The following is a 22,972-nucleotide window of genomic DNA, read 5'->3' on the forward strand; positions in this document are numbered from 1 at the left end:
GAAAAAGTCACAACACATCCGCAAAAGCCACAACATAACTACAAAAGACTTAAAACAACCACAAAAGCCACAAAACGGAAACACGACTACAATGGAAGTGAGCGGTAACGGATGTTGACAAAGAAACAAGCACAGTTCTTCCTTTTTTGGGTGTTCCAAGTTGTAAATTGTGTTTCCATTGAGTGGCTTTTGTTTATGTGTTGTCACTTTTGCATTTGTGTTTTCCGTTTATGCGATTGTGTGAGAAGTCTCTGCCACCGTATGAAAGGACTCAACTATGCAGAGCGAGGCTTTTTCTTCGCACCGGTTCAACAACAGACACAACACGAGAGTCCATTTTAGTTTCCACTGATTAAAAGTCACAAACTCTGCTTCAAATGTCCATACGTTGAACAATCTGCTTGTGTGTGTTTGTGTACATAGGTATGTGATGTGTTTACTGCAGAGAGGAAGCAGTGGGGGACTGGATTCTGTGGTACAGGAAAAGGACGGAAACTCCCTGGGAAATACCAGGCTGCGTGCTGTGAATGCTGTCAGTGGCCACATATAAATCCTGAGGCACTTAGTTGAAAGGACAGTTTCACTAATCATTTTCAGTTCCTTGCACATTAGTAAACCCACACTCGCACGAATTCTTTGGAAACACTTCATCAATGGTACATAATAAAAGTGAGGTGTGATGCTTTATATTTATATTTATATTTTTATTCATGAAGGAATGCTGTATTGTTTCTTGTTTTTTAATTTAAGTCACATTGTCTAACTTGAAACCTCTGCTGACCCCACATGATTTACTCAGAAGCCGTGAGAATAATGAAATGAAGTATTAAATAAATATATGTAGTGGATATTATTAATCTTAATGTGTGCACTGAAAATCCTCTCTTCCCTGGTCCTTATTGTTGTGGCTAGAGCTCAAAGCTATGTCCGTCCAGCTTCCTCTACATCAGCAGTATCATCAGGGACTGAAGGAACATTGCCCAAATTTCAAGTTTCATTTCCAGGGCTTTAAATAGTTTGGGCCTAAAAGGTCTCTCCCTGCTCTGGTTTCATTTAAAGATCACACGTGTTCTGGCTTGCACAGATATGTATTCGCACTGTGACGACAGGAAGCAGGCAGAGGAAACTTTCTGTTTGGATTGATCCAATCTGTTTTCTGTCAGCCAGGGAGCGGCTGTCGATTAATTACAGAGGGTGACCTAAACCTCACTTATGATTTAACAGTCGAGTCAGGTTTTTATAAAGTGCAGCACGGTAACAGGCCTAAGATGAAAACCCTGTGACTCTGCAGGCCAGACCAACAACATATAAGGATAGGTGGGGATTTGTGTTTACAAGTTACAAAAGACAAACACTTTTCTCATTTTGTTGAGTTATAATATTCAATGGGATACTTATAAAATTATGCAAAAGGCCCCACATCCCTCAGCATATATCCTGAAATATTTAAATAACAAGTGTCTCCGTTTGACACTTGAGTCTCTGTCGTGGTTTTGTGTCTCTTGTTTCAGTTCCTTGTAGTTTTAACCCCATCCTGTATCTGTTTGTGGTAGTTTTGGGGTCTTTGTTTTTGTTTAGTGTTTTTTTGGTGGTAGTTGTTGTCTCCATAATCATTTGTGTTCCTGTGGGTTTTTTGAGTCAGTGCAATTTAAAAAAAAATTCTTAACTGCTCACGTTGACATAGTTTTGTGTCTATGTGTTAATTTTCTCTCTCTGGGATATTTTTCTCTCTGCAATTTAGTCTCTTTTTGTGGTATTTCTGTTGTGTGCCTCTTTAAAGTACTTTTATCTCCTTTTGTGGTATTTTCTAGTCCCTAAAGTTGTTTTGCATACTTTTGTGTGTCTTTATGGTACCTTGAGGTTTTATTGTGATTCTTTGTTACATCCCTATGGTACTTTTGTGTCTATTTTGTGATAATATTGTATTGCCTTATGATTATGTTTGCTTAGTGTGGTACTGTTGTGTCTCTGAAGTTGTTTTGCACACTTTTGTGTCTCCTTGATTTGTGTTTATAAAGTTATCTGATGATGTGTCTCTGGAGTCTTTTTACCTCTTGTGTCTCCATGAAACTCCACCGGGTCTTCTGTGCGCTGCGTTCTTGCAGCTCTTCTTCCGGTTTCCGCTCACATCATCACTTCCGCCTCGCTGGTCAGAGGTGTGTCCTGTTGCCATGGACACGCGTCACCGGTGAAGCGTGGTCGTTGAGAAGCTTCTGCTTCCGGAACTAAAAACAAACCGAACAGTGTAGCTTCCGGTGTGTTCTCACGTCTTCTTGTTGTTAACTACACGAACGTATTTTAAAATCATTATGTCAGTTGACTAGTTAGTTTACGGACCGGAGCTGGTCCGGTTCGGTTCCGCCTCCTGTCAGTTGACCTGTTCGTCTCTGCGGGGACATAATGCCGGAACAACAGGAGGACAGTGACGTGCTCCAGGCAAACAGTCAGTGTGACGGCAAGAAGAAGAAGAAGAAGAAGAGGAGTAGGAAGAGAAACACTGCCTCCATCAGTCCTCCGGAAAACACACGTGAAGGTAAACATAGTGAGAACAAGTGGCACAGAGTGTGGAAGACAACTTACAAAGGCTAGTAAGTCATTGTTTTGAGGCACTAGGTCAGTGTTTTGGTGTATGATGTCATTATTTTGAGATATTAAGTCATTGTTTGAGTTACTAAGTCATAATTTAAAGTTAGTAACTGAAACAATGACTTATTAACTTAATATGTCACCCTTTGGAGTTTTTAAGTCATTATTTTTGTTTATTGTGTCATTATTTTGAAAAAAACCCTATTTTTTTAGTTACTAATTTATTATTTAAAGATATGAGGTCATAATTTGGGTAGATACGTCATTATCAGGATTATTTATTCATTTACAAAGGAACACATTGTCCCGTTTCTTCTGTCTCCAACAAAACCAAAACGATTTGCAGAGAAGCTCAAATGTTGCTTTGAAATGACTTTACACATCTGAGGGCTTCAGTTCAGCCTTTGATGTCAAACTAAAATGACCAACCATTCCCCTCACAGACGATTTAAACAGAATATATAAGCTTAAGGATTTCACACAGTAAATAAATCATAATTTGCCAAATCACCATCAGTCAACAAACATGAAAGGTATGGTCTTACAAACTGTCACATGAATATTGATGAAAAGCCTTCAACCCCTAAAACCTCTTTCATACCTTCCACTTAAAATTAGTCATGCTCGGAAATTCTCATTTAAACTGACCATATTGTGTTATTACCTCTTCAGTTCAAATGAAGGTCACTTTACATGCACACAATGTAGGTCATTAGAGAATCGGTCATTAGAGAATCCCAGTGTCACAGCTCATTACTGTAAACCAAGTATTCACCCTCCACCTCCAGAGGCGGTCATTAGTAATCCAAACCCTCAGTTCTTACTGCTGCTTTTCATGTGCTCACGTGTTTATGTTGCCTCCCGACAGAGAAACCTCACACTGTGCATCCTGAGAACCTGCCAGTGTCTGTGCTGAGCCCTCAGAGTGCCGCTCAGCCCCGAGCCCCGCTGCCCAAGATCACCGCTGCAGGTAAGAAGGGTGGAGAGCAGTCCGCTGGCGGTGGCACCAGGAGCAAGAAACACCCCAAGAACTCCCCAGCCCCCCCAACGGCAGCAAACAAAACCAGCAGCAGTGAGGCTCAAGCAGGGCCAGAGCTCAGCAGCCAGGCCAGGGAGAGCCTGCGGTGGGAGGGAGCTCTGGAGGACCCCCAGGCTGAGGAGAAGAGGCTGGAGCTGTACAGGGCCAACCGGCGGCAGCGTTACATCACACACAGAGACACAGTGTTGAAAGAGAGCCAGGATGCTCTGACATGGACTTTTCCTAAAGAGCGGGGGAGAAAAAGGCTTTGACTAAATCTGTCCAGCAGGGGACGTCCTCCTTACAGGGACTGAGCAGACCCTTAATTAGAGAGGCAGACAAGAGTTAATCATATCAGGCTTTATTTGTGAACAGTGTAGAACAGATTGAGGCACAGAGTGAGGATCGTTGGACCGAAGACGAACTGAGCATGATTTGCCAATTCTGTACTTTTTAAAAACATCCGTAAGAGACGTTTCTCTGGCAGCTACAGACCAACACATCCACAGTGGACCCGAATAGGCCTTTTCAAAGCGTAATAGAGGATATGCAGAGTTTATCTTGTGCTTGTAAATTATGCAACACTTGCAGAAAAGACCCTAATGGGTTGTTTCAGGACTGAAACCCTATCATGATAATGTCCCAATGTTTTATATTGGTTTTATTTGCTGTAACAATATGCAGGGATATGCTTTCTTCTCATTTCTGGCTGCTTGGTATTTTTAACCCTATGAGACAAACAGAAAGGCAGTTTAAAACCTACATATTTGGGCCAGTATGCAGTTGAATTTTCTGATTCAGTGAAGTGTTAATAATAATATTGTCAGTGTCAGCGATGAACATAGGAAGTAACAGAGAGACAGTTTATTTCTGGTTAGTTGTTCCTGCTTGTGCTGAATCGTTGCTGGACGACCGGTGGCAGAGAAGTCACAAGTTTCCTGAGGGAATGAAAAGCTCCAACACTGATGAGTCGATGGATAGAGAAAGGAGACAGAGCTGTGGTGACTGCGATGTTTTGTCATTCGTGAACAAAGTGAAACGCAGGACAAAATAATTTAAAAGATAAATATCATCCTTGTTATTTTCGATCGGGGAATCAGCTTCAACAAAGGTGTTGAAAGAAGGACTAATCTTCAGGATTGTTCTTAGTCATACAAGAGCTAAAGTGCATCTTTCACTAAAACATCCTCAGGAGAACATACTTGAACACTTGTGCTCAATTACTCTCTGTAATAATTAATAGTTTGGTTGAAGCTGCTGAGCTGTTGCTCTGATGCCTTCTCAGAAAAAAGTGAGATTACAGGATTATCCTGTGCTGTTGTCTTCTGCCAGTAAAATGAACAAAAGAATGAAGATTATCCTTCATTAAGCTTCAACAAGCAGTGCAATGTAACCTCATCTATCATTAATTATCTGTTACTTTATCATTGAATAATTCCTGCATCACTGTGTTGAAAAACCTTGATTCCAGGTATTTAATGTGCTCTTTTAGCCAATAAATAAACATCAAAATACAATTTCTCAATTGATTATAAAGAAAACTAATAAATGTGATCTTAAATTCTATTAAACTTGCCCTTGCCATCGCTGCATCAAAGAGCCCAATACCCCCGCTCGGTTTCCCATACCCCCCCCCCCCCCTCCTCCTCCTCCCCACCCCCACCACCAGCCCCGTCAGACTCACTGGTCGGAGCTTGACACTGTTGCAGTGGGCATCAAGGTCACTTGTGTTTTCCCAGCAGCCCAAATCAAATGTGTGGTCACTGAAAACTCTCTGGAAACATACATCCATGAATTAAAAATAAGATTAAACTATAAAGAAAATTATACAAAATATTAATAAAACAAATCGTAAGTCCTAAAAATATCTGCAACTATCTGAGGTATCTGTTGTGTGCACGGTGAGGTCCGCTCACTTGAACACTGACGGTTTGACGCACAGGTGAAATCCACACAACCTGCAGCAACACACAGAGCAGGAAACTAAATCGACATCAAACGTTTTCATAACGTCCTCCCTCTCCGTCCTCAGCGGGAGCAGTGACGATGAAGACACAGATGAAGGACGTAGGCTTCACGCCGACATTGTTGAGAAGATGAGGAGAGAGATGAAGATCAGGACAGCTGCAGCCAGCTCAGGTCGTCTGACCTGTCAGGAAGAAGACCCCTCATGTTTTTAGATAAACATCTAATATTTGGAAAAATACTTAAACAGTACAAGAGTTTGAAACATCCAGACGCTCGATTCAACCATAGACTGTTTATAAAGCTGGATGAGATAGATAGATAGAGTGCCCCCTATTGGTTGGCTGCAGTAAGAGTCACCAACCTGGCCTCCCCCATGATAGTGGAGAGGACATGCACCAAAATAAAAGGTCAATTTAGGTGCAGCTGAGACTGAGAGCAATACCACAGAGTTTTTAGCTTATTTTAATTGAAAACATCTGCTGCTTCATTCGAAAACGATGCTATGAACTGAGCCTCTTTATTCAAAAGAAAGAAGGAGAAAGAAAGATTTCACATACTGAGCCTCTTTCTTCGTGATGACTTTTCCGGATGCGAACCTCTCAGCCACCGCCGACGCTGCTGGGTCATAGTTGAGACTCGCTACGGCGATAACTTCATCGTCCCTGAGGAGAGAGTAATACAAAATATAAATACACATATTGGATCTGTTAAAGGAGTAATACTTTTTTCAAACATTGGCTTGTTTGTTTTCTCAACCTACTTGATGTACAATGCCAGGAACTTCATGTCCTCAAACTTCCCTTTCACCACAAGCTCAGTGTATCCCTCCCCATAACCTGCAGCAGAATAAAGACATCACATTTGATTTAATGGTGGTCGTTGGGGAATTCAGAATAATCAGTGTACATACTGTATATACTGTAGTTTGAACAAACAGTGAATTGTTACTGTTAGGTCAGTTAGTTATTAACTTAAGTGTTGAAATGAAAACAATATTGGTAGAGTTAAATGTGGAGCCTCTCACCTGCATATCGGATTGTTTTACCCAGTAGGACAGTCCAGTAGAAAGGAACTGTGTTGAGTTCAGTCGGTTTATTCATCATGTTCAGAGCTGCTATTCTTCCTAAACAACAATTTGGAAAACACTCATATATTATAACAAATAAAACAACACACATTGAGAGTTTATTTACTTGTAGCTTGGAGGAAACTTCTCAATATCCACAGCTGCTCTTTTTTGAGAAAGATGTTGCAACAAATGCACTGGATTATCCTGAATTAAACATAATTCTAAAAACTATTTTACAGTTAGTTTGTTTTATAGAATTTGTATCTTTCTACACGATCATAAAATAACAGAACTATGTCACTTTTACAGGCTTCACAATGCACTCTGTGATGTTACCGTGGGCTTGGGCCATCTGCCAGTGTCCGATGTTCACCATTCGGTTTTCGGCCATTGCCAGGGGGAAGGTGGCGAGGTCGCCCCCACAGAACACATCCGGTACGTTGGTGCGCGTGTACTACAGGAGGGAGACACAGGCAGGACACTGATATGAGTGCAGATAGTTTTATTATACTTCTTTCTGTTGGGGGCCCCGGGAACCCTGTGCCCTGTTTAACTGCTCAAAAGCGTTTCAGTGGTGTCTCTGAGGTTCGGATAAAATACGACAACTTTTGAATTTAATCTTTATCACATCCCTATGAGTGAACAATTTCAATGGGAGTTATATCAGGGAGTTGGCACATCTCTGTGTTCTGAGTCATCCAAAACATACAGTAAGTAACATCACAGTGAAGTATAACACATAAAAATAAACATATATTCACAAACTCATTATATTATATTATGTCATTTTCACATAAAGTAGATTCATGTGTTGAGAATGACAGAATGAGATGTAGATAATCAGGTTGTAATGAGACCAACTGACTTTGTCGACTGGTACAAAGTGTTTCGCGTCCATCTGGACGTGACTGCCTCTCAGGAGCTCCGAGTTGGGGACGACGCCTGGAGGAAGAACAGAAGCGTACACGCGTTGCTGACCAGGTTCTGTGGGAACGTGTCTGGTTGTTTGAGTCATATATACAACTACAGAAATAATCTTTTACATCAATGTTATATCTTTGGAAGGAACTAAAGAGGGATGAAGAGAACGAGCAGGAAAATGAGAAGCTGTAAAACTGCTCTCACCGATGCCAACGATCAGAACATCGGCCGCAATAACTTTTCCACTTTTAAGCAGGACCTCCTTCACCTGCAGGAGGACAAGAGGACCGTGAGACAAAGTGTCCCTCCGTGTTTCCTGAGGTTCATGTCAAAGTGTGTGTTTCAGTTTGACCTTGCCGTCGACACCTCTGACCTCAGTCACATTATCGTTCATGTAGAATTTCACGTTCTGCTCCGACAGCATCTGCAGGAACAACAGAGTTTAAACCGAAACTGGAGATAAACATGTGGAGAAGTTATTCAGGACGTCCTCTCTCTCTCTCCCTCTGCCTCTATCTCTCTTTCTTTTACCATCATGGTGACTTTGCCGATTTCCGGACCCAGTGTGTTCTGGTACGGCAGCTCGCTGCTGCCGATCACTGTGACACTGGAGGCTTTGTCAATTAGATAAGAAGCAACTTCCATACCTGAAAAACATGTTAATATGACAATTAAAGACATCTCAACAACTTTAACAAACCACATTAATAAATTATTGTTTTATTTAAATTGTTAAAATTTTGAATAAAAGAAATAAACTTGATACTTTTCATCCAATCATTGCTTTGGACCAAATATCAGGAACATCTCATTAGATTCTAATTACATAGAAAAGGGCAAATATAACACTGGGAAATGATTGTTATACCTAAATCATAATAATCATTTTAGTGTGCTGACAGATTAAAAAGTTAGAAAAAGGGGGCAAGAAAATAAAATGAGTTAATTACATTTTTCAAGTAATATAAATAAGAGTGAAATATATTAGGTTTCAATCTATTAATTAAAAAATACAATGAATACATTTTATCAGTGAAACAAATTAGCTTCTTATTTATGTAAAAGTAAAATGAATAAATAACATAACAAATGTATGTGTAGTAAATTTGGTTTTCATTTATCTAAATAATAAATAATCAAATTTGAAAGATGAAAATTAATTAGGTTTCGATTTACAATGATTGACATTTAAATAGAGAAAGTAAAGTATAACAGTCCTTCTTACTTCATTAATCATTTAACTGGCAGGTATTATTTCTTGTCAAGAATTTCTTTTATATTTATCAAAAGACAAAAAACTGATTGACATATATTGCATAACGGACATTTTAGAATGAAATAAATCACCAACATTTAGAGCCCTGAGATCATGTACCGACAAACGAGGTTCCCACGAGGACCACGTTGCAGCCCAGACAGACTGTGTGGATTTGTCGGGCGTCCTCTGGCGTCTCCAGCATCTTGACATTCTCCAGCTTGATGCCAGGCACATTCAGACCCTTTGCTCTGAAGGACAGGAGATAACTCTGCTCATAAGAAATGTGCTGCAGTGTGGTGATGCTGCAACGATTGCAACTACACAAAGTAAAGGTATCTGCTGTTGTCCTGGTTCACTGAATAACCTAGTTTTGACAGAAGTGCTGCAAGAAATGTCACCCCTGTCGTATATTTACTATAAGGCAAGACTACACAAAACCAACAATATGGATTCCCCATAAAAAATATTTCAACTATGAATATTTCACTTCGGATTATTTCTAAATCCTACATCTACACCTCTCACCCTCTGGAGGGTGTATTTACCTGCAGCCCGTTGAGATGAAGAGCTGGTCGTAGTTCTGGACTGAACCATCGTCAAATGTGACCGTCTTCTTGTCTGTGTCCACTGACAGCGCCTGGAAACACAACGGTTATTAAATGATGAATCCGTTGACACTTTGATTGTGCGTCGGACAAAATTAATTAGTGTAGCTGTGAGTGGACAGGAGAAGAACTCACTTCTTTCCTGAGCCACACCTCGATGTCGTACTGATGGAAAAACTCCATCCTCCTCAGAAGAATACTGTCACTCTCCACATTCATCACCTGTAACATGCAGGGAGTATGTGCGTAAGTAACAACAACACACACACACAAACACACACACACACACAGACAGTAAAATGTTGTGACATGTTGTTGCACCTTGCTGAGTCTGGTTTTGTCGTAGGGTAAAAGGTCGTCTTTGGTGACCATGATTATTCTGCCGCCAAAGTATTCCTGCCTTAGAGTTTCAGCACAGATCAGAGACGCAGCGCCTGCACAGAGACAACACACACACACACACACACACACAGAGTCACACACACTGAGGAACAGATGAAGACAAGCTCCTGACCATAGCCTGTATATAAAGATGGACGGCTCCCCAAAAGTGAAGCCAGCGTGTCTCTATCGTCACCTGGTGGCTGGCTGCAGTAGAGGATATAGAATCCACCTCCTCCGTGGAGGTTCCTCACTGTCCATGACTTTTATATTTTGCCTTATGTATAGACGTAGCTGTTTGTATATACATTTCTATATTTAATGAACCCAGACATAACTGTGTTGACATTCCCGATACAGATCCAAGTCGTCCACACTCACCTCCTCCCAGCAGCAGAACAGTGTGAGTGACTCCTGGTACTGCAGCTCCCATACTCTTCAATCGTTTTTCCTGCTTGAGAGTCTGAATCACACACACACACACACACACACACACTCACACACACACACACACACACACACACACACAAACATACAAACACACACACACATACAGGAATGCAATGAAATCTATTTTATAGTATTCATTACAAAATTTTTGTTTTTAAGATTTAATTTGGCTGCTACTTCAACTGTCTCCTGTTCTTTAGTATGTATGATTAAGTTTTTGAATGTTTACTTTTTCCGATACACACGGACCTAGACAGTAGATTGAAATGTGTAATTATCTGATGAGACAGGAAGCAGCATCACTCTGAGGAGAAGCAACATCAACTGAAAAAAGAAGTGAAGACGTTGGACTGTTTACCTTCTTGTTTACTGACACATACACTTTGTTGTTTTGAATTTTGACCTTGGAAAGATAAAAAAATAAAGTTAGAATCAATGTAAATCAACTTGTGAGCTAAACATCCAACTGTCCGTCCAGGTCCTACCTTGTGGCAGGGTAAACAGTCCATGCCAGGACACTCCTCCAAATCTCCTGTATGGACGTTAAAACAGGAGCCATGCCACGGGCAGCGTACTCTGTGGCCTGAGATAACCCCTGAACACACACACACACACACACACACTGCAGTTATGTACTCTGTACCATGAACACATTAGTGAACAGTCCAACTGGACACAGGCCCCCGGGCCCCCGGGCCCTGGGCCAGAGCTGCTTAGGAGGGACTGTAACGTTTCTTGTTGAAAAGTCAATTAATTGACAACAAAGTGTCACAAAAACAACCACAAAGAGACACAAAGTCTCATTCTACAGATGCAAAACCACAACATTTAGACACATAGTAACCACAGAGACACGAAACATCTACAAAGAGACGCAAAACCACAGCAAACAATATGGTTGCGTAAAACTCACACCACCCTCAAAGAACATATTATAGCGCCTCTACTACTGTATTTGATATCATAATTGTGTCATACAACATATAGTAGGCCTCTAGTATCTAGTGCACCATCAGTCACTCTGTTGGGCCAGATGTTGTGGCATTTTTATTCTGCACAGAACGTGTGTATTCATTCTGTTGTACTGATCTGACGCCTGTGTGTTTACCTTTGCTGAGCGGAGCACCGTAGTGTGTACACTGGTTACCGATGGCGCTGTACCTGCCCTCGCAGCGCGTCAACAACACGCTGTGATGTCCCACTTCCACCTCCATCATCCTGAGGTAACACACACATACACACACAGGTACACACAAGATACTGCAATGATCTCATCGTCCACATTAGGTCTTGAACGGCTGTGGGATAACATTCTGTAACAGTATCACACAATCCCTCCCCTGGTGCTTACAGTACTTTTTATATTTATTTTTTTTTCGTTGCACAACTACACCCCAGCAAATGCCTTGTATGTGTAAACCTGCTTGACAATAAACCCTGATTCTGATTCTGATTCTGATTCTGATAAGGTTCCTCACTGTCCATCTTGCAGGTCTGACTCTAGACACACCACAGCTGTCAGCTCCTCTGCTGTGTCCTCTGGATCCGAGTCTGGAAGCTCTTGTCGGGCTGGACACACACAAACACACAAACACACACACACACACACGTTTTAAATAAATTTAAACAAGCTACACCAGTGAAATCAAACTTTCAGATCATCATTACTCTTTTTCAGATGATATCAAATATCTGCACCATGATGTTCATCAACAAACTGTTTACTCACGTGGTTCGGTCCCGGACATCTCTCTGACTTAATCGTGACACCACAGAAATCCACGGGACGCCTCCACAAACATGAAAACTCAGTCAGAGGCTCCGGTGAAGCAAGTTTTGTCTTAAACAGCAGTTTGTGTTCCCTGTTCATTTTCTGCTCGTCAGCTGGATTACGGGGTAGGAGTCCTTTACCACGACAGCCAGTCCATCCCCAGACCTCATCCCTGGTTTTTGGCAGGACGTGAAACAAAACTATTTGGGTTCGATAAGATGAGCGAAGAAAAAGAAAATAGACCAAAAGGTGACTTTTTGGGACTCCACGGACAGAAAGGTTTCAGTGATGTTGCTGGTCACATTCAGCCGTGTTATTGTTCCAGAGAAAAGAGAGCAGCGTCTTTTGTGTTTCACAACGGCAGCACAGAGAAAAGGCTGACGAGGCAGCAGCCGCCGACGCTGAATGGACGGGCGACAAAGCTCAGATGACAAAACCGGAGGCGCTGTCATACATTTATCGTTTCAGGTTTCAAGACTCATCACTGAAGAAATCCTTTTTTAATATATGGATACAAAAGTGTTTCCATTCTTGTTCCATTCAGAAGGAAATATCACACTTTTACTCCACTACGTTTGTCCAACATCTGGAATTATAAAACACGTGATCATGTTCTAAATAACAATATAAACCAGAGCGTCTAAAGATGTCACAGGCTTCAGGGGTCTATGAATTGATAATAGTTCCACTCCAAACTTCTTACAGGTTTTCATTTCAGTCTGAAGCTTCAACGTGTCAAGAAAAATCTAATATTTCACCAACCTATAAAAGATTAGAGAAAACCTGAAAGCATTTGTGTCTCGGATGTTTATTTAAATTTCTCTCCTTAACCCCTCATGTTTATCTGGTGATCAGGTTTCTTACACGCCACAGTGTGGTCGATTGGACCAGTAGTAATATAACTTTATCTAAACAAGGCTACAAAGGGCCAGTTTGTGACCTCCTCTGCTTGTTGCTTTTTCCAAGCAGCTCTACCTCATAAAGACAACATCGCCTCGAACAGGACAAACCAAAGATAACATTTTTACACAACAAAAAATAATACACAATGTTTAGTGCTCTTACACTACTGCTCACACTGAAAGTACTTTGTGTCAGACTGAGCTCAGACTTTTGACTCAGAACACAGTAAATCTGCACTTTATCAACACGCTAACCTCTGTTAGCTGCTGTGAATATTGACATATACAACATGATGCACTGAGACATACAGGTGGTTAGAGTACTTTCACTTTTTTATATTTTAAGTACACCTTTTTCTCATAATATTCATCATGTTATTACAAAGGCATATTATTCTATAGATAAATTAAGGATTGATGTGGATTGACCACTAATGAGTCAATTTCAGTTATCATTAAATAAATGAATGTGAAGCTGCTTTCAGACCTGTGCTTAATAACATCACTGTCAATGAAGTTTTGCTTTGTCATCGTTTTATTGATATTTTCTCCTTTATTTCTAATTGACAGTGGACAAAACAGTAAAACAAGAAGGGGTAACTCTGCTTTGACCCAAACCAGGCAGGTCATGATGTCTTGGTGTTGCCGGCTACCCGTCTTATATAAGAACAGATACGGTCGAATGTCGCTCTACATCATGATCCTCTTCTGCTGGATCAAGTCGACCAGAGTGGGACCTTTGCAGCTTTTGTTGGTTTGGACGTCTTCTCTGAAACGTGGCAGTTGGACCTTGTCGGTCCTGGACTCCGTCGTGTAGTAGGGACACTGCTTCAGATGCTCCGAAATGGACGGCACGTCTCGGAAGCTCCAGGCGTCCACGGGAGAGAACAAGGTGCTGAACTGCCAAACCTGCGGTCACAAAAAGAGACGGGACATTAAATCCTGTCAATGTTATAACAGAGGGAAAATTCGTCTTGAAATTATGTTGCATTCTAGTAAATATAAAATATTAGATAAGATAGTGAAGGAAAATGCATTTTATAATGGAGATACATGTACAATATTTATCTGGGATAAAGCGTTGGATATCTGCAGAGGAAAGAAGTACTTAATTAATTTTCTTAAAGTAAATTCACCACAAATACAATTAATTTGGTATTTTCAAATCAATCGTCCAGTAGCATTAGTGTCAAAATTAAAAGTGCTCAATGTTCAGTAAAACCTGTGACCTTGCAAGGACTAAAAAAAAAAAAAATTTAATATGAAAAAAGTTATGAGTGCCGACATGACAAATGTAGCCGACTTCGCTTTAAATTTTCCTAAAATAAATATACATCTATATATCAATATTACATTTTATTATACTTGTATAATGGCCTTTTGTTTGCTCAAGGACCTTTACCATAAGATCATGAATAGACGCACATCAATTTTCAAAGTGCTGTAGGTGTGACTGGGTTTCACAAACAACAGACCACAGGACCTCAGTTCAAAAGTGAACGGAGGAATAGTATTTGAATGAATGCATTAAAGTGGTATATCCAGTTAGCTAGTATCATGATACCACAAGTATATTGTAGATAAATATTTGACTGTACTTTAAACTGTCCGATGCTGCTTTAATGAAAGTTTAAATACATGCATTTCATCCTCTGTAGTTGGCTCTTGGCTTACCGTCTCTTTCACCCTCCACCTGGCTCCTCCATGTGAGTCAGAGGTCCTCTCCCAGCGGAGGGTGACCATCCCTCGGTCCTGCAGCAGAGAGGAGCACACCTGCCTCATGAGCCGGGACACCAGAGCCAGCTGGGACAGGGACAGACTGTCCAGGAAACTGGCCACGTGGCACAGCACCTCGTAGGGCAGTGAGCTCAGAGAGGCCTCCTCTCCTCCTGTACGACCTTCTCTCCCTCTCCGAGGGGGTAAGGAGTCCACAGAGCTCCTGGACGACTGGGGAGCGTCACCCAGTGGGATGGTGGCCTGCAGGCTGAAGCAGCCCAGACTCTCACTGGAAGCAAAGTTGAAACTCTTTAAAAGTGCAGCACATTTTTCTTCCATGCATGACTCATCTATCAGCAGGGGGTTCATGGGCATTTTGATTAATCACAGTGGATCAATGCTGTTTCATCTGGTGCTGAGAAAACAGCTTCTTCACACATGTTCACCTCCCTTCTACTTCACTCTACTAGCTCAGTACATTCTGCACTTCCCCTCACTTCTCTGCGTTGACTGTAAGTTCTTATTGGCAGTAGAACAGTTCAAGGAGTAATGTCATGAAATTGAAAGGAAATGATAAAAATCGATGCAGCAGAAGTTGGTCTTCCTTTTTTATTCCACGCATCCTTCCTTCTTGTAAAGAAGCCTACGTTACCCACAATGCCACTAAACCATCGTGAGTGACAGCCTCCTACAGAGATTTCATGAACTCACTTATTTAACTCTAAACCTCCAGATGTTTAATTTTCCAATTTTCCTGAGACATATCTGAGCATTTAGCCGCTTTGAAGACATATATTTTAACAGCAGTTGGAAAATATAATTGATAAACCTAGAATCAGTATTGGACTTTAACAGGAGGCCAGAAAAACCCTTATCATAATCGTATAAATGTAACTGGCCTTAAGGACATGTCATATTTACAATAGTGAATTATTTTTGTGTTTGTCATGTTTTCATTTACACATCTACTGTATTTAAAAGAGGGAAGGTGCATCAGTTCTTCAGGATATTAAGGACAAACGTTTTGTATAACCTCACTTGAAGGTGACGCTGGCTTCATGTGTGGACGGCTGGAACCTCCTCTGGCTGTAGGTGCAGCCCAGGTACGCGAGGGGGCACCTCTGCTCGAACCATCCGTTCACACCCATCTGGATGTCACTGTGGATGTTCCTGTACAAACAGAAACATGTTGAACTGAAGGTCTCGTCTCCCAGACTACGACCTGGTCTGAGTTCAAACACAAAAGTTCACTGATATATGACAATTTCTCAGGATCTCTATCTCCCTATATTCATAATGCTATGAAGAAACCAATCATTTTGTTATTGCAGTAGAAAAGAAACCCCACTTGTAATGTTTGCCGTATTCTCGGCGCTGAAAGGTGTGTCCGCAGAGGAAGGTGAAGGCGGAGCTGGCCTTGTGGTGTCGGCTGGTGACGCTCTCCACCTGCAGCTGAAGGTGCAGCTCCAGAGGTTTCCCAGCGGTCAGATGGGCCAGAGACGTGTTCCTCTGGAAGGGAGCGGACAGGAAGTTGTAGGTCTGCGTGCCCTCGTCTAGCAGCAGACCGTCTGAGCACGCGCTCTCTGCGATGAGGTGACCCCTCTGCTCCCTCTCCAGGGAACACAGCAGAGAGGCCTGAGGGGCAAATCAAACGCACCCTGTGGTAAATATTCAGAATGAATTTCTCCCAAATTGCCGTTTTCAAATGTAACCGCAGTATGGATGCAGCCTTGCATTGATTTCTCTCCCTCACCTGAATTTCCTCCCACACAGGCATGTCCTTTAACGTCACCCCCAGGTCGCTGGTGTCCACGGCCCGGCTCTCCCTCCTGTAGAAACCAGGGTTGCGAATGCGGCCCTGCTTGGCAGAGAAGCTGGTTGGGACATTAAATGTGCGCACGGTGATGATCTTCATGGGCTCCACATATTCGTACACATAATTCTCCTTCATCAGTTTGGAGGAGGAGGAGGATGTGGCTGCCTTGCTCACCTGTTTGCAGGTGTTGGATGCTGCTGCACCCACACACATATCTGCTGCATCTTCCTCAATCAGAGCACCCAGGCCTTTGCTGTTCCTTTAGCTGGTCCCTGGCCTCTGCCTCCCACAGCCTCCTCCCCAGCCTCCCTGCAGCCGCCCCTCTCCATACTGAACATATGCTCCCAGGCCCTGTAGTTTTCTAACAGATCAGCATCAATACTTGAGGCCGTGGCAATAGCCTCTCTCTCCTCCTGAGTCAACAGCTGATCATTTTCAACCTCAACCTCATCTTCACCTTGATCTTGGATGTTAAACGTGACAAAAGACTCCCAGGTGTGAGCTCTGGCCTCCTTTTCTGCTGCCTCCTTCACCAAGGAAGCTTTTTTCTGCCTTTCCCTCCTCCTCTGCTCCTCCCTCCTTTCTTCTTTTATCTCCTCCTCCTCTTCACTCTGGACGAGCTCGGGGAACAGTTTCTTCATCTTCATGGAGTGAAACAGTCGGTCCTGGTCTTTCAGGGCCATGGCCAGGTCCAGACATCCTCCCTGCTCTCTTTCTCTGAGCAGGTTTTCGTGCAGCTCTGTGCTGGGATAGGAGTGAGCATCATGGGTCGGCCAGCGGTTCCACTCCATGGAGCAGCTCACCACGCTGGCCGGACACACCTGGAGGTGAGCGGCCTGCGAGGAGCGGGGCAGCTGGACCGGGCAGCCGAACCCGGCGTTGAGGCACGGTACCCTCACCTGGGGGCAGAGCAGCAGGTGATCCTCCTCTTTGCACAGGTGGAACAGAGCTCCACAGTGCAGGCGGCAGGGGATGAGGGCACAGCACACAGAGACCTCCACCCGAGCCCTGCAGCGCCGGCTGTAGCAGGAGTCACAGTGGACATGCTGCCGCTCCCTGGACGCTCGACAGCGACGACTCTGATTGGAGGAACAATGGAAGACAAAGGATCAGTTAGTTGTCAGGAGAGTAACAGAACAAATGTCCAGATTACTTTAGCAAGATCAGGTATATTTACATCATTACCCTTTAATCTCTATTTACCCTGCTGACCTGCATATGGATCAATAATCATGCAGCCAAACTTTTTTAAACCAACAAAACTTTATTGAGTAGATCCTGAAGTTTGCGGAGATACCTTCTCCTAAGAAAAAATTACTTTACAGGACACACTCACAAAGAAATTATATGTTTGACCTTTAAGCTACAAGCAAACTAGGTGATGTTACAGTTGCAAAACAAAACCATACCATCCTTCAGATCATCTTGTTCCACTTGATGTGATCTGTAGACGTCTGTCCTGGAAACAGACACGAAACTATGAATCTCAACGTCTCACATTACAAACAGCCTGGCAATATGCAAACAACAGCGACTTAGGGTCAACACGAAGAAATGAATCATAGACTTTGGCCTACCGCCGCACAAGCTGGAGAGAAGCATGTCCCAAGCACTCCGTCTGGTGCTTTAAAGACCAAGTGTCTGTTTGTGCTGTGTGTGTGTGTGTGTGTGTGTGTGTGTGTGTGTGTGTGTGTGTGTGTGTGTGTGTGTGTGTGTATGTGTGTGTGTGTGTGTGTGTTATTAATAGAGCAAAGTGCTGGGGGAGAAATGTTACACAGGTGCTCAGAAACGTGGTTTGAGTTACCAGTCCCATGAGGCATCAGAGAATCTCTCTTTCCCTCTCATTCACATTATCATGGTGCTGATCACTGATTTCAACCTGTGCAGAGCAAAATCAGGCTGATGTCACATCCCAACAGTGTCCTCTTGTGGACATCTAAGAATATGGAAACTTAGACGGTCTGAAGAGCTGTAGAAACTAACGAATGCAGTTTGGTGGCTGTGACTTGAATCCAGTGAGAGGAGCAGAGGGACCGTCCGAGGAAAGGGGGGGAGGGGGGGGGGGGTCCTCCTGCTGAACCTGCTTGGCTAATTTTAACCCGTCAGTTCAAAGAGCACGGACACTGAAAACAACATTATAAAACTAAAGAGAGGAAACAAGTCGTCCGCAGTGGCACATTGGTAAGACCACAAAGTTTGATTCTGTTGTGAGTGTGTTGATAATGTCTATTTTCTTTCTGTTGTATCTCAAGTGTAAGCAGTGCTGTGAAACTACCCTGAGAAGAAGTAAAACTGTTAAAGTTATATTATTTTCTTCATGTAGTCCTTTAGTTTACTATTTACCCTGAATATCAGCTCTTAAATATAAGTAACAGGTTGTATAGATACATTTGAATAAATTGTTCATAAGAATGCTGTAGAGCCAATTTGACATTTGTTATATTCTTAATGCATGAGTGTGCAAATGAGTCCTGTGCTGCGGATCATTGTCACTAACTTAGTCCAGACTGAAATAACTTAATAACTATTGGATAGATTGAATTTTTTATTGTCATGACCTTAAGACTAGCATGGTTCTACGACAATTTAATCAATTGACTTTTCCAATGGCTGCATCATCATCCTCTAGTTTCACCTATGCTCTATTGTATCATGTTTTGTTTGAATTACTGGAACTTTTAGGACATCAGGCCTTTAAAAACTATTCACAAGAATCATCTGTTCAAAAGAATCAATCTTTGGTTAATCTAATAATTTGACATCTCATTATTTTCTGTGTTTTCTCGCAGGATGGCAAAACGTCTGATCCTGTAAAAAATGGTGAGCACAGATAACCTTTAATTTCTTCACTGATCAAAGTTAAAGAAACAGGGTGTACCATGTTTAAAAAGATATTTTTCTATGCTGTCATCTTAGTTCATCTCCTTTCTTTCTCATTCAATCAGAGTCGTCGCTGTCGAGCATCCAGGGAGCGGCAGCATGTCCACTGTGACTCCTGCTACAGCCGGCGCTGCAGGGCTCGGGTGGAGGTCTGTGCCCTCATCCCCTGCCGCCTGCACTGTGGAGCTCTGTTCCACCTGTGCAAAGAGGAGGATCACCTGCTGCTCTGCCCCAAGGTGAGGGTGCCGTGCCTCAACGTCGGGTACGGCTGCCCGGTCCAGCTGCCCCGCTCCTCGCAGGCCGCTCACCTCCAGGTGTGTCCAGCCAGCGTGGTGTGCTGCTCCATGGAGTGGCTCCGCTGGCCGAATGACGACACAAACCCACACAGCAACACAACCCTGCAGGAGAATGTGCTGAAGGACAACGAGGGGCAGGGGGAGGCTCTGGATGTGGCCGTGGCCTTGGCTGATCAGTCAGAGCTCTATACCCGCCTGAAAATGAGGCCCCTCTATCCAGAGCAGATGGAGGAAGAAGAGGAGGAGGAAGTAAGGGAGGAGAAGAAAGAGGAGACAGCAATGGGAGAGTTTGTCAATGGTGTCAACAGTGATGCCAATAAAGGTGAATGAAAGTTTTCTTCCAAACTAAATAAAATGACCAACTAAAATCAGGCATGCAAAACAGCAACATTTATGAGGATTACATTTTTAATAATGAAAATGGGGGAAATGACATTTTAAAATGAAAACCTTCATATGCACATAATTACATAAAATGCATTAATTTATTTATGTCATTTTTTATCTCTCTGCTTGAATGGTTTTCCATGGGTCGCCACACATCCGTCTCATCAGAAAACAGTTCTTGCGAGATCAGTGTTCAGGAGACTGTAGAGAACAGTGCCGGGCCCGTCCTCAGCAAAGAGAGACACAACCTGTGTGATATGATGTTCAGCATGGAGAGAGGAGGCTGTGCCGTCGCGCAGGCAAACCTGGGTAATCCCGAACAAAGCCCAAGACCTGCTGAGAGGGGTCAGGCCCCGAGTACGGGCGATCTAAAGGAGGCTGAGACTCAGGACAGCGGGGTGACGGGGTTGGCCCCGTGGACGGAGGGGGTGATGGAGCGTCTGGGGAAGGAGCTCACGCCGGCGGAGTACAGCATGTATGTGGTGCATCACGGACGCATGCTGCTCAACTTCGGACAAATCCAGGCCTGCACGCCGAGGGAGAAAGATTTTGTCTATGGGAGCCTGGAGCCTATTCCTGTCCAGACGCTACACTCCTTCAAGGTGATGACTGCCATTTACTCCTTTCAAACAGGAACACAGCTGTAGTGACAAATGCAGCCACTGTGGTGCTGTTACCTAATACACCTTTAAAATAAACCTAATACTAATATTAAAAAGTTGTTTTCACTGTATTCTATCCATCTTCCTAATGTAATGTAATATATTCCCTTGTGCTTCTTCCTTCAAGGTCCCTGAAAGCTATCACTACAGGAGTCGGGTTCATAAGTACGAGACGGTAGCGAGGGCTCCGTGTGAGCAGCGCGGCGTGGACACATCAGACCTCGGCGTTAACGAAGAGGACTGGTTCAGTGACGAAGCCGCAGACACCCTGCTGGGATACGCTGAGAAGGAGGTCATGGGTCACAAGGTCGGGTCAGATGACGCTACCAATATAAGAACATATATTGATAAGTCGATGTGTCCAGGTGTGACTTTAGAGGCAAATCAGTATGGTCCTATGACCCGAATGAATCAGGTCTGTTTGTTTCCGTGCAGATCAGCGAGTCCAAGGCAATCGACTGCCTCTACATCGACATGGGAACACAGACGCACTCGTTCCGCTCGGCACCGTTCAAACGGAGGACGACGCTGACGGAGGTGATGGTGGACAGGCCGCTGAGGCTTCGTCTGCAGCTGCAGGCAGAGAGCGTGAACAGCAGACACAGCAGAGCCAGCTGCGTCTTCGCCTTCCTCTGCGGTCACACCTTCCACCGAAGAGAGTTCGCCGCACATGTCAGGTGCCGGACAACTCTACCGATGTGGTTGTGTTTGTGACGTGAATGAGACTCCGCTCTGATCCTCACTCCTGACACGTGTCATTTTCAAGAGTTTGTTTCTGTTATCTCAAAGGACCAACACTGAGGAAACAATGCAAGCGATTGGAAATGTTGACATAGGATAAACTATACAACGTAATGTGAATGTTCATATAAAAACAGGAGCAAGTCCCAGTTTGATCTTAAATGATTTTTGCATTTGTTCGCCACCTATACAAAATATAATCTATAAAATGCGGGTCGACCTATTTCAGGAGCTTTTATCCGTTGTATATATTCAAAGGTTATTGTGGTTCCTTTAGAATCGCTGACTGTATCTTTAATCCTTGTCTCCTCTCCAGGAACGTCCACAGTGACATCCAGACATGTCTGAGTGGATGGTTTGAGCAGAGGTGCCCCCTAGCGTATCTGGGCTGCACCTACAGCCAGAGGAGGTTTCAGCCGTCCACGCAAATGGCCACCGTCACCTTCAAGTGAGCAGAACTCACATTTCACTTCCATCGGTCTAGATTCACATATTTTCTATGTATATAATCATCACCATTTCTTTCCACAGTCAGCAGCTGAGGAGCTTCAACTTGCGACCGACCCTTGTAGACGGAGGAGGAGGAGGGGAGTCCTCTCTGAGCTCGCTGCCCTACGAGGTGCTGTGCCACGTGACCAGTTTTCTGGATAGTCTGTCCCTGTCCCAGCTGGCTCTGGTGTCCCGGCTCATGAGGCAGGTGTGCTCCTCTCTGCTGCAGGACCGAGGGATGGTCACCCTCCGCTGGGAGAGGACCTCAGACTCACCTGGAGGAGCCAGGTGGAGGGCCAAACCTGTGAGACATACACACAACACCTATCAATCCATACACAACTAGAAGCTGCCTCACTTGAGCGCATACCTCCACCAAGGCCCAACAGTCTCCTCAAATTTCATATAATCCCCTAAATATTCCATATCTTTTCAATATCTATGAATCATTCCCTGGATAATACAACCTCTTTGGCGGAGGTAGAAAGCGGTGATCCATGTTTCCTTCCTGACTCCAGTTTCTCTCCAGGTCTGGGAGTTCAGCCGACTCTTCTCCTCGGTGGACTCATGGCACATGTCCGACATCCCTCCTATGTCTGCTCATCTAAAGGTCTGTCCTTACTATGAGACCTGTGAGCACAGCGAGCCTGTTCCCCTCCCCAGCATGAGCGACAAAAAGAAGTGCAGCCAAGAAGAGAGAATGAGTCTCGTCAACCTCTTCACAGGAAACAGATGGTAGCAATGAAAAAAAACTGACATTTAATTCTTCCTACTGTGTCGACTTTTTAATTATTTATTTCTGGAGCAGTTTAAAGATGATGGGTTGTAACCACTATGTGTCATAAAGCACCACAAATAAAATAACACTTGCTCGAATTTGTACAGTTTTTCTTTTCATGATATATGTTATGTAATTATCTACGTGTGCAGTTGTATATGAAAAATATGAAAATGTTTATTATAGTGTCTAACATTTGCTTTTTAAATCTTCATATCCGTCAAATATGAAATTAAGCTGAGTATTGTACGGACATAAAAAAAATGTTGTTAATGAAT

The 22,972-nt window shown here is 43.2% G+C and overlaps 3 protein-coding genes and 1 pseudogene across 3 annotated transcripts; 2 read left to right on the plus strand and 2 right to left on the minus strand.

Annotated features, from left to right (window-relative positions):
* Nucleotides 1-2,065: 2,065 nt before the first annotated feature.
* On the plus strand, nt 2,066-5,094 carry liat1 (ligand of ATE1). The gene is made up of 2 exons (XM_062406505.1): nt 2,066-2,533; nt 3,455-5,094. Exons 1-2 carry the CDS (start codon nt 2,401-2,403, stop codon nt 3,874-3,876), a joined length of 555 nt encoding a protein of 184 aa, XP_062262489.1. The 5' UTR covers nt 2,066-2,400; the 3' UTR covers nt 3,877-5,094.
* Nucleotides 5,095-5,312: 218 nt separating this feature from the next.
* On the minus strand, nt 5,313-11,474 carry aifm5 (apoptosis inducing factor mitochondria associated 5). Its single transcript, XM_062406468.1, has 17 exons — nt 11,365-11,474; nt 10,742-10,851; nt 10,615-10,659; nt 10,188-10,269; nt 9,747-9,859; nt 9,561-9,647; nt 9,366-9,457; nt 8,938-9,068; nt 8,094-8,209; nt 7,915-7,986; nt 7,767-7,830; nt 7,507-7,583; nt 6,978-7,095; nt 6,597-6,695; nt 6,333-6,408; nt 6,130-6,234; nt 5,313-5,753 (listed from the first exon to the last, which is right to left on the minus strand). Exons 1-17 carry the CDS (start codon nt 11,471-11,473, stop codon nt 5,720-5,722), a joined length of 1,530 nt encoding a protein of 509 aa, XP_062262452.1. The 5' UTR covers nt 11,474; the 3' UTR covers nt 5,313-5,719.
* A 1,967-nt stretch (nt 11,475-13,441) lies between these two features.
* On the minus strand, nt 13,442-18,085 carry LOC133969229 (F-box only protein 40-like; annotated as a pseudogene).
* Nucleotides 18,086-18,533: 448 nt separating this feature from the next.
* LOC133969725 (F-box only protein 40-like) lies at nt 18,534-22,834 on the plus strand. The gene is made up of 9 exons (XM_062406371.1): nt 18,534-18,642; nt 19,251-19,281; nt 19,407-19,959; nt 20,193-20,626; nt 20,814-20,993; nt 21,122-21,363; nt 21,744-21,875; nt 21,959-22,220; nt 22,446-22,834. Exons 2-9 carry the CDS (start codon nt 19,279-19,281, stop codon nt 22,653-22,655), a joined length of 2,016 nt encoding a protein of 671 aa, XP_062262355.1. The 5' UTR covers nt 18,534-18,642; nt 19,251-19,278; the 3' UTR covers nt 22,656-22,834.
* Nucleotides 22,835-22,972: the final 138 nt, after the last annotated feature.

Source organism: Platichthys flesus, chromosome 15 (assembly GCF_949316205.1).
Source record: "Platichthys flesus chromosome 15, fPlaFle2.1, whole genome shotgun sequence".
Taxonomy (NCBI): Eukaryota; Metazoa; Chordata; class Actinopteri; order Pleuronectiformes; family Pleuronectidae; genus Platichthys; species Platichthys flesus.

Coding starts and splice junctions, on each gene's coding strand:
- liat1 (XM_062406505.1), top strand. CDS start 2,401: ATGCCGGAACAACAGGAGGACAGTGACGTGCTCCAGGCAAACAGTCAG. Junction 2,534..3,454: donor TCCGGAAAACACACGTGAAG/GTAAACATAGTG, acceptor GCCTCCCGACAG/AGAAACCTCACACTGTGCAT.
- aifm5 (XM_062406468.1), bottom strand. CDS start 11,473: ATGATGGAGGTGGAAGTGGGACATCACAGCGTGTTGTTGACGCGCTGC. Junction 10,852..11,364: donor CGGTGCTCCGCTCAGCAAAG/GTAAACACACAG, acceptor GTGTGTGTTCAG/GGGTTATCTCAGGCCACAGA. Junction 6,409..6,596: donor TAAAACAATCCGATATGCAG/GTGAGAGGCTCC, acceptor ATTCTGCTGCAG/GTTATGGGGAGGGATACACT.
- LOC133969725 (XM_062406371.1), top strand. Junction 20,627..20,813: donor AGACGCTACACTCCTTCAAG/GTGATGACTGCC, acceptor TCTTCCTTCAAG/GTCCCTGAAAGCTATCACTA. Junction 20,994..21,121: donor AGGAGGTCATGGGTCACAAG/GTCGGGTCAGAT, acceptor GTTTCCGTGCAG/ATCAGCGAGTCCAAGGCAAT.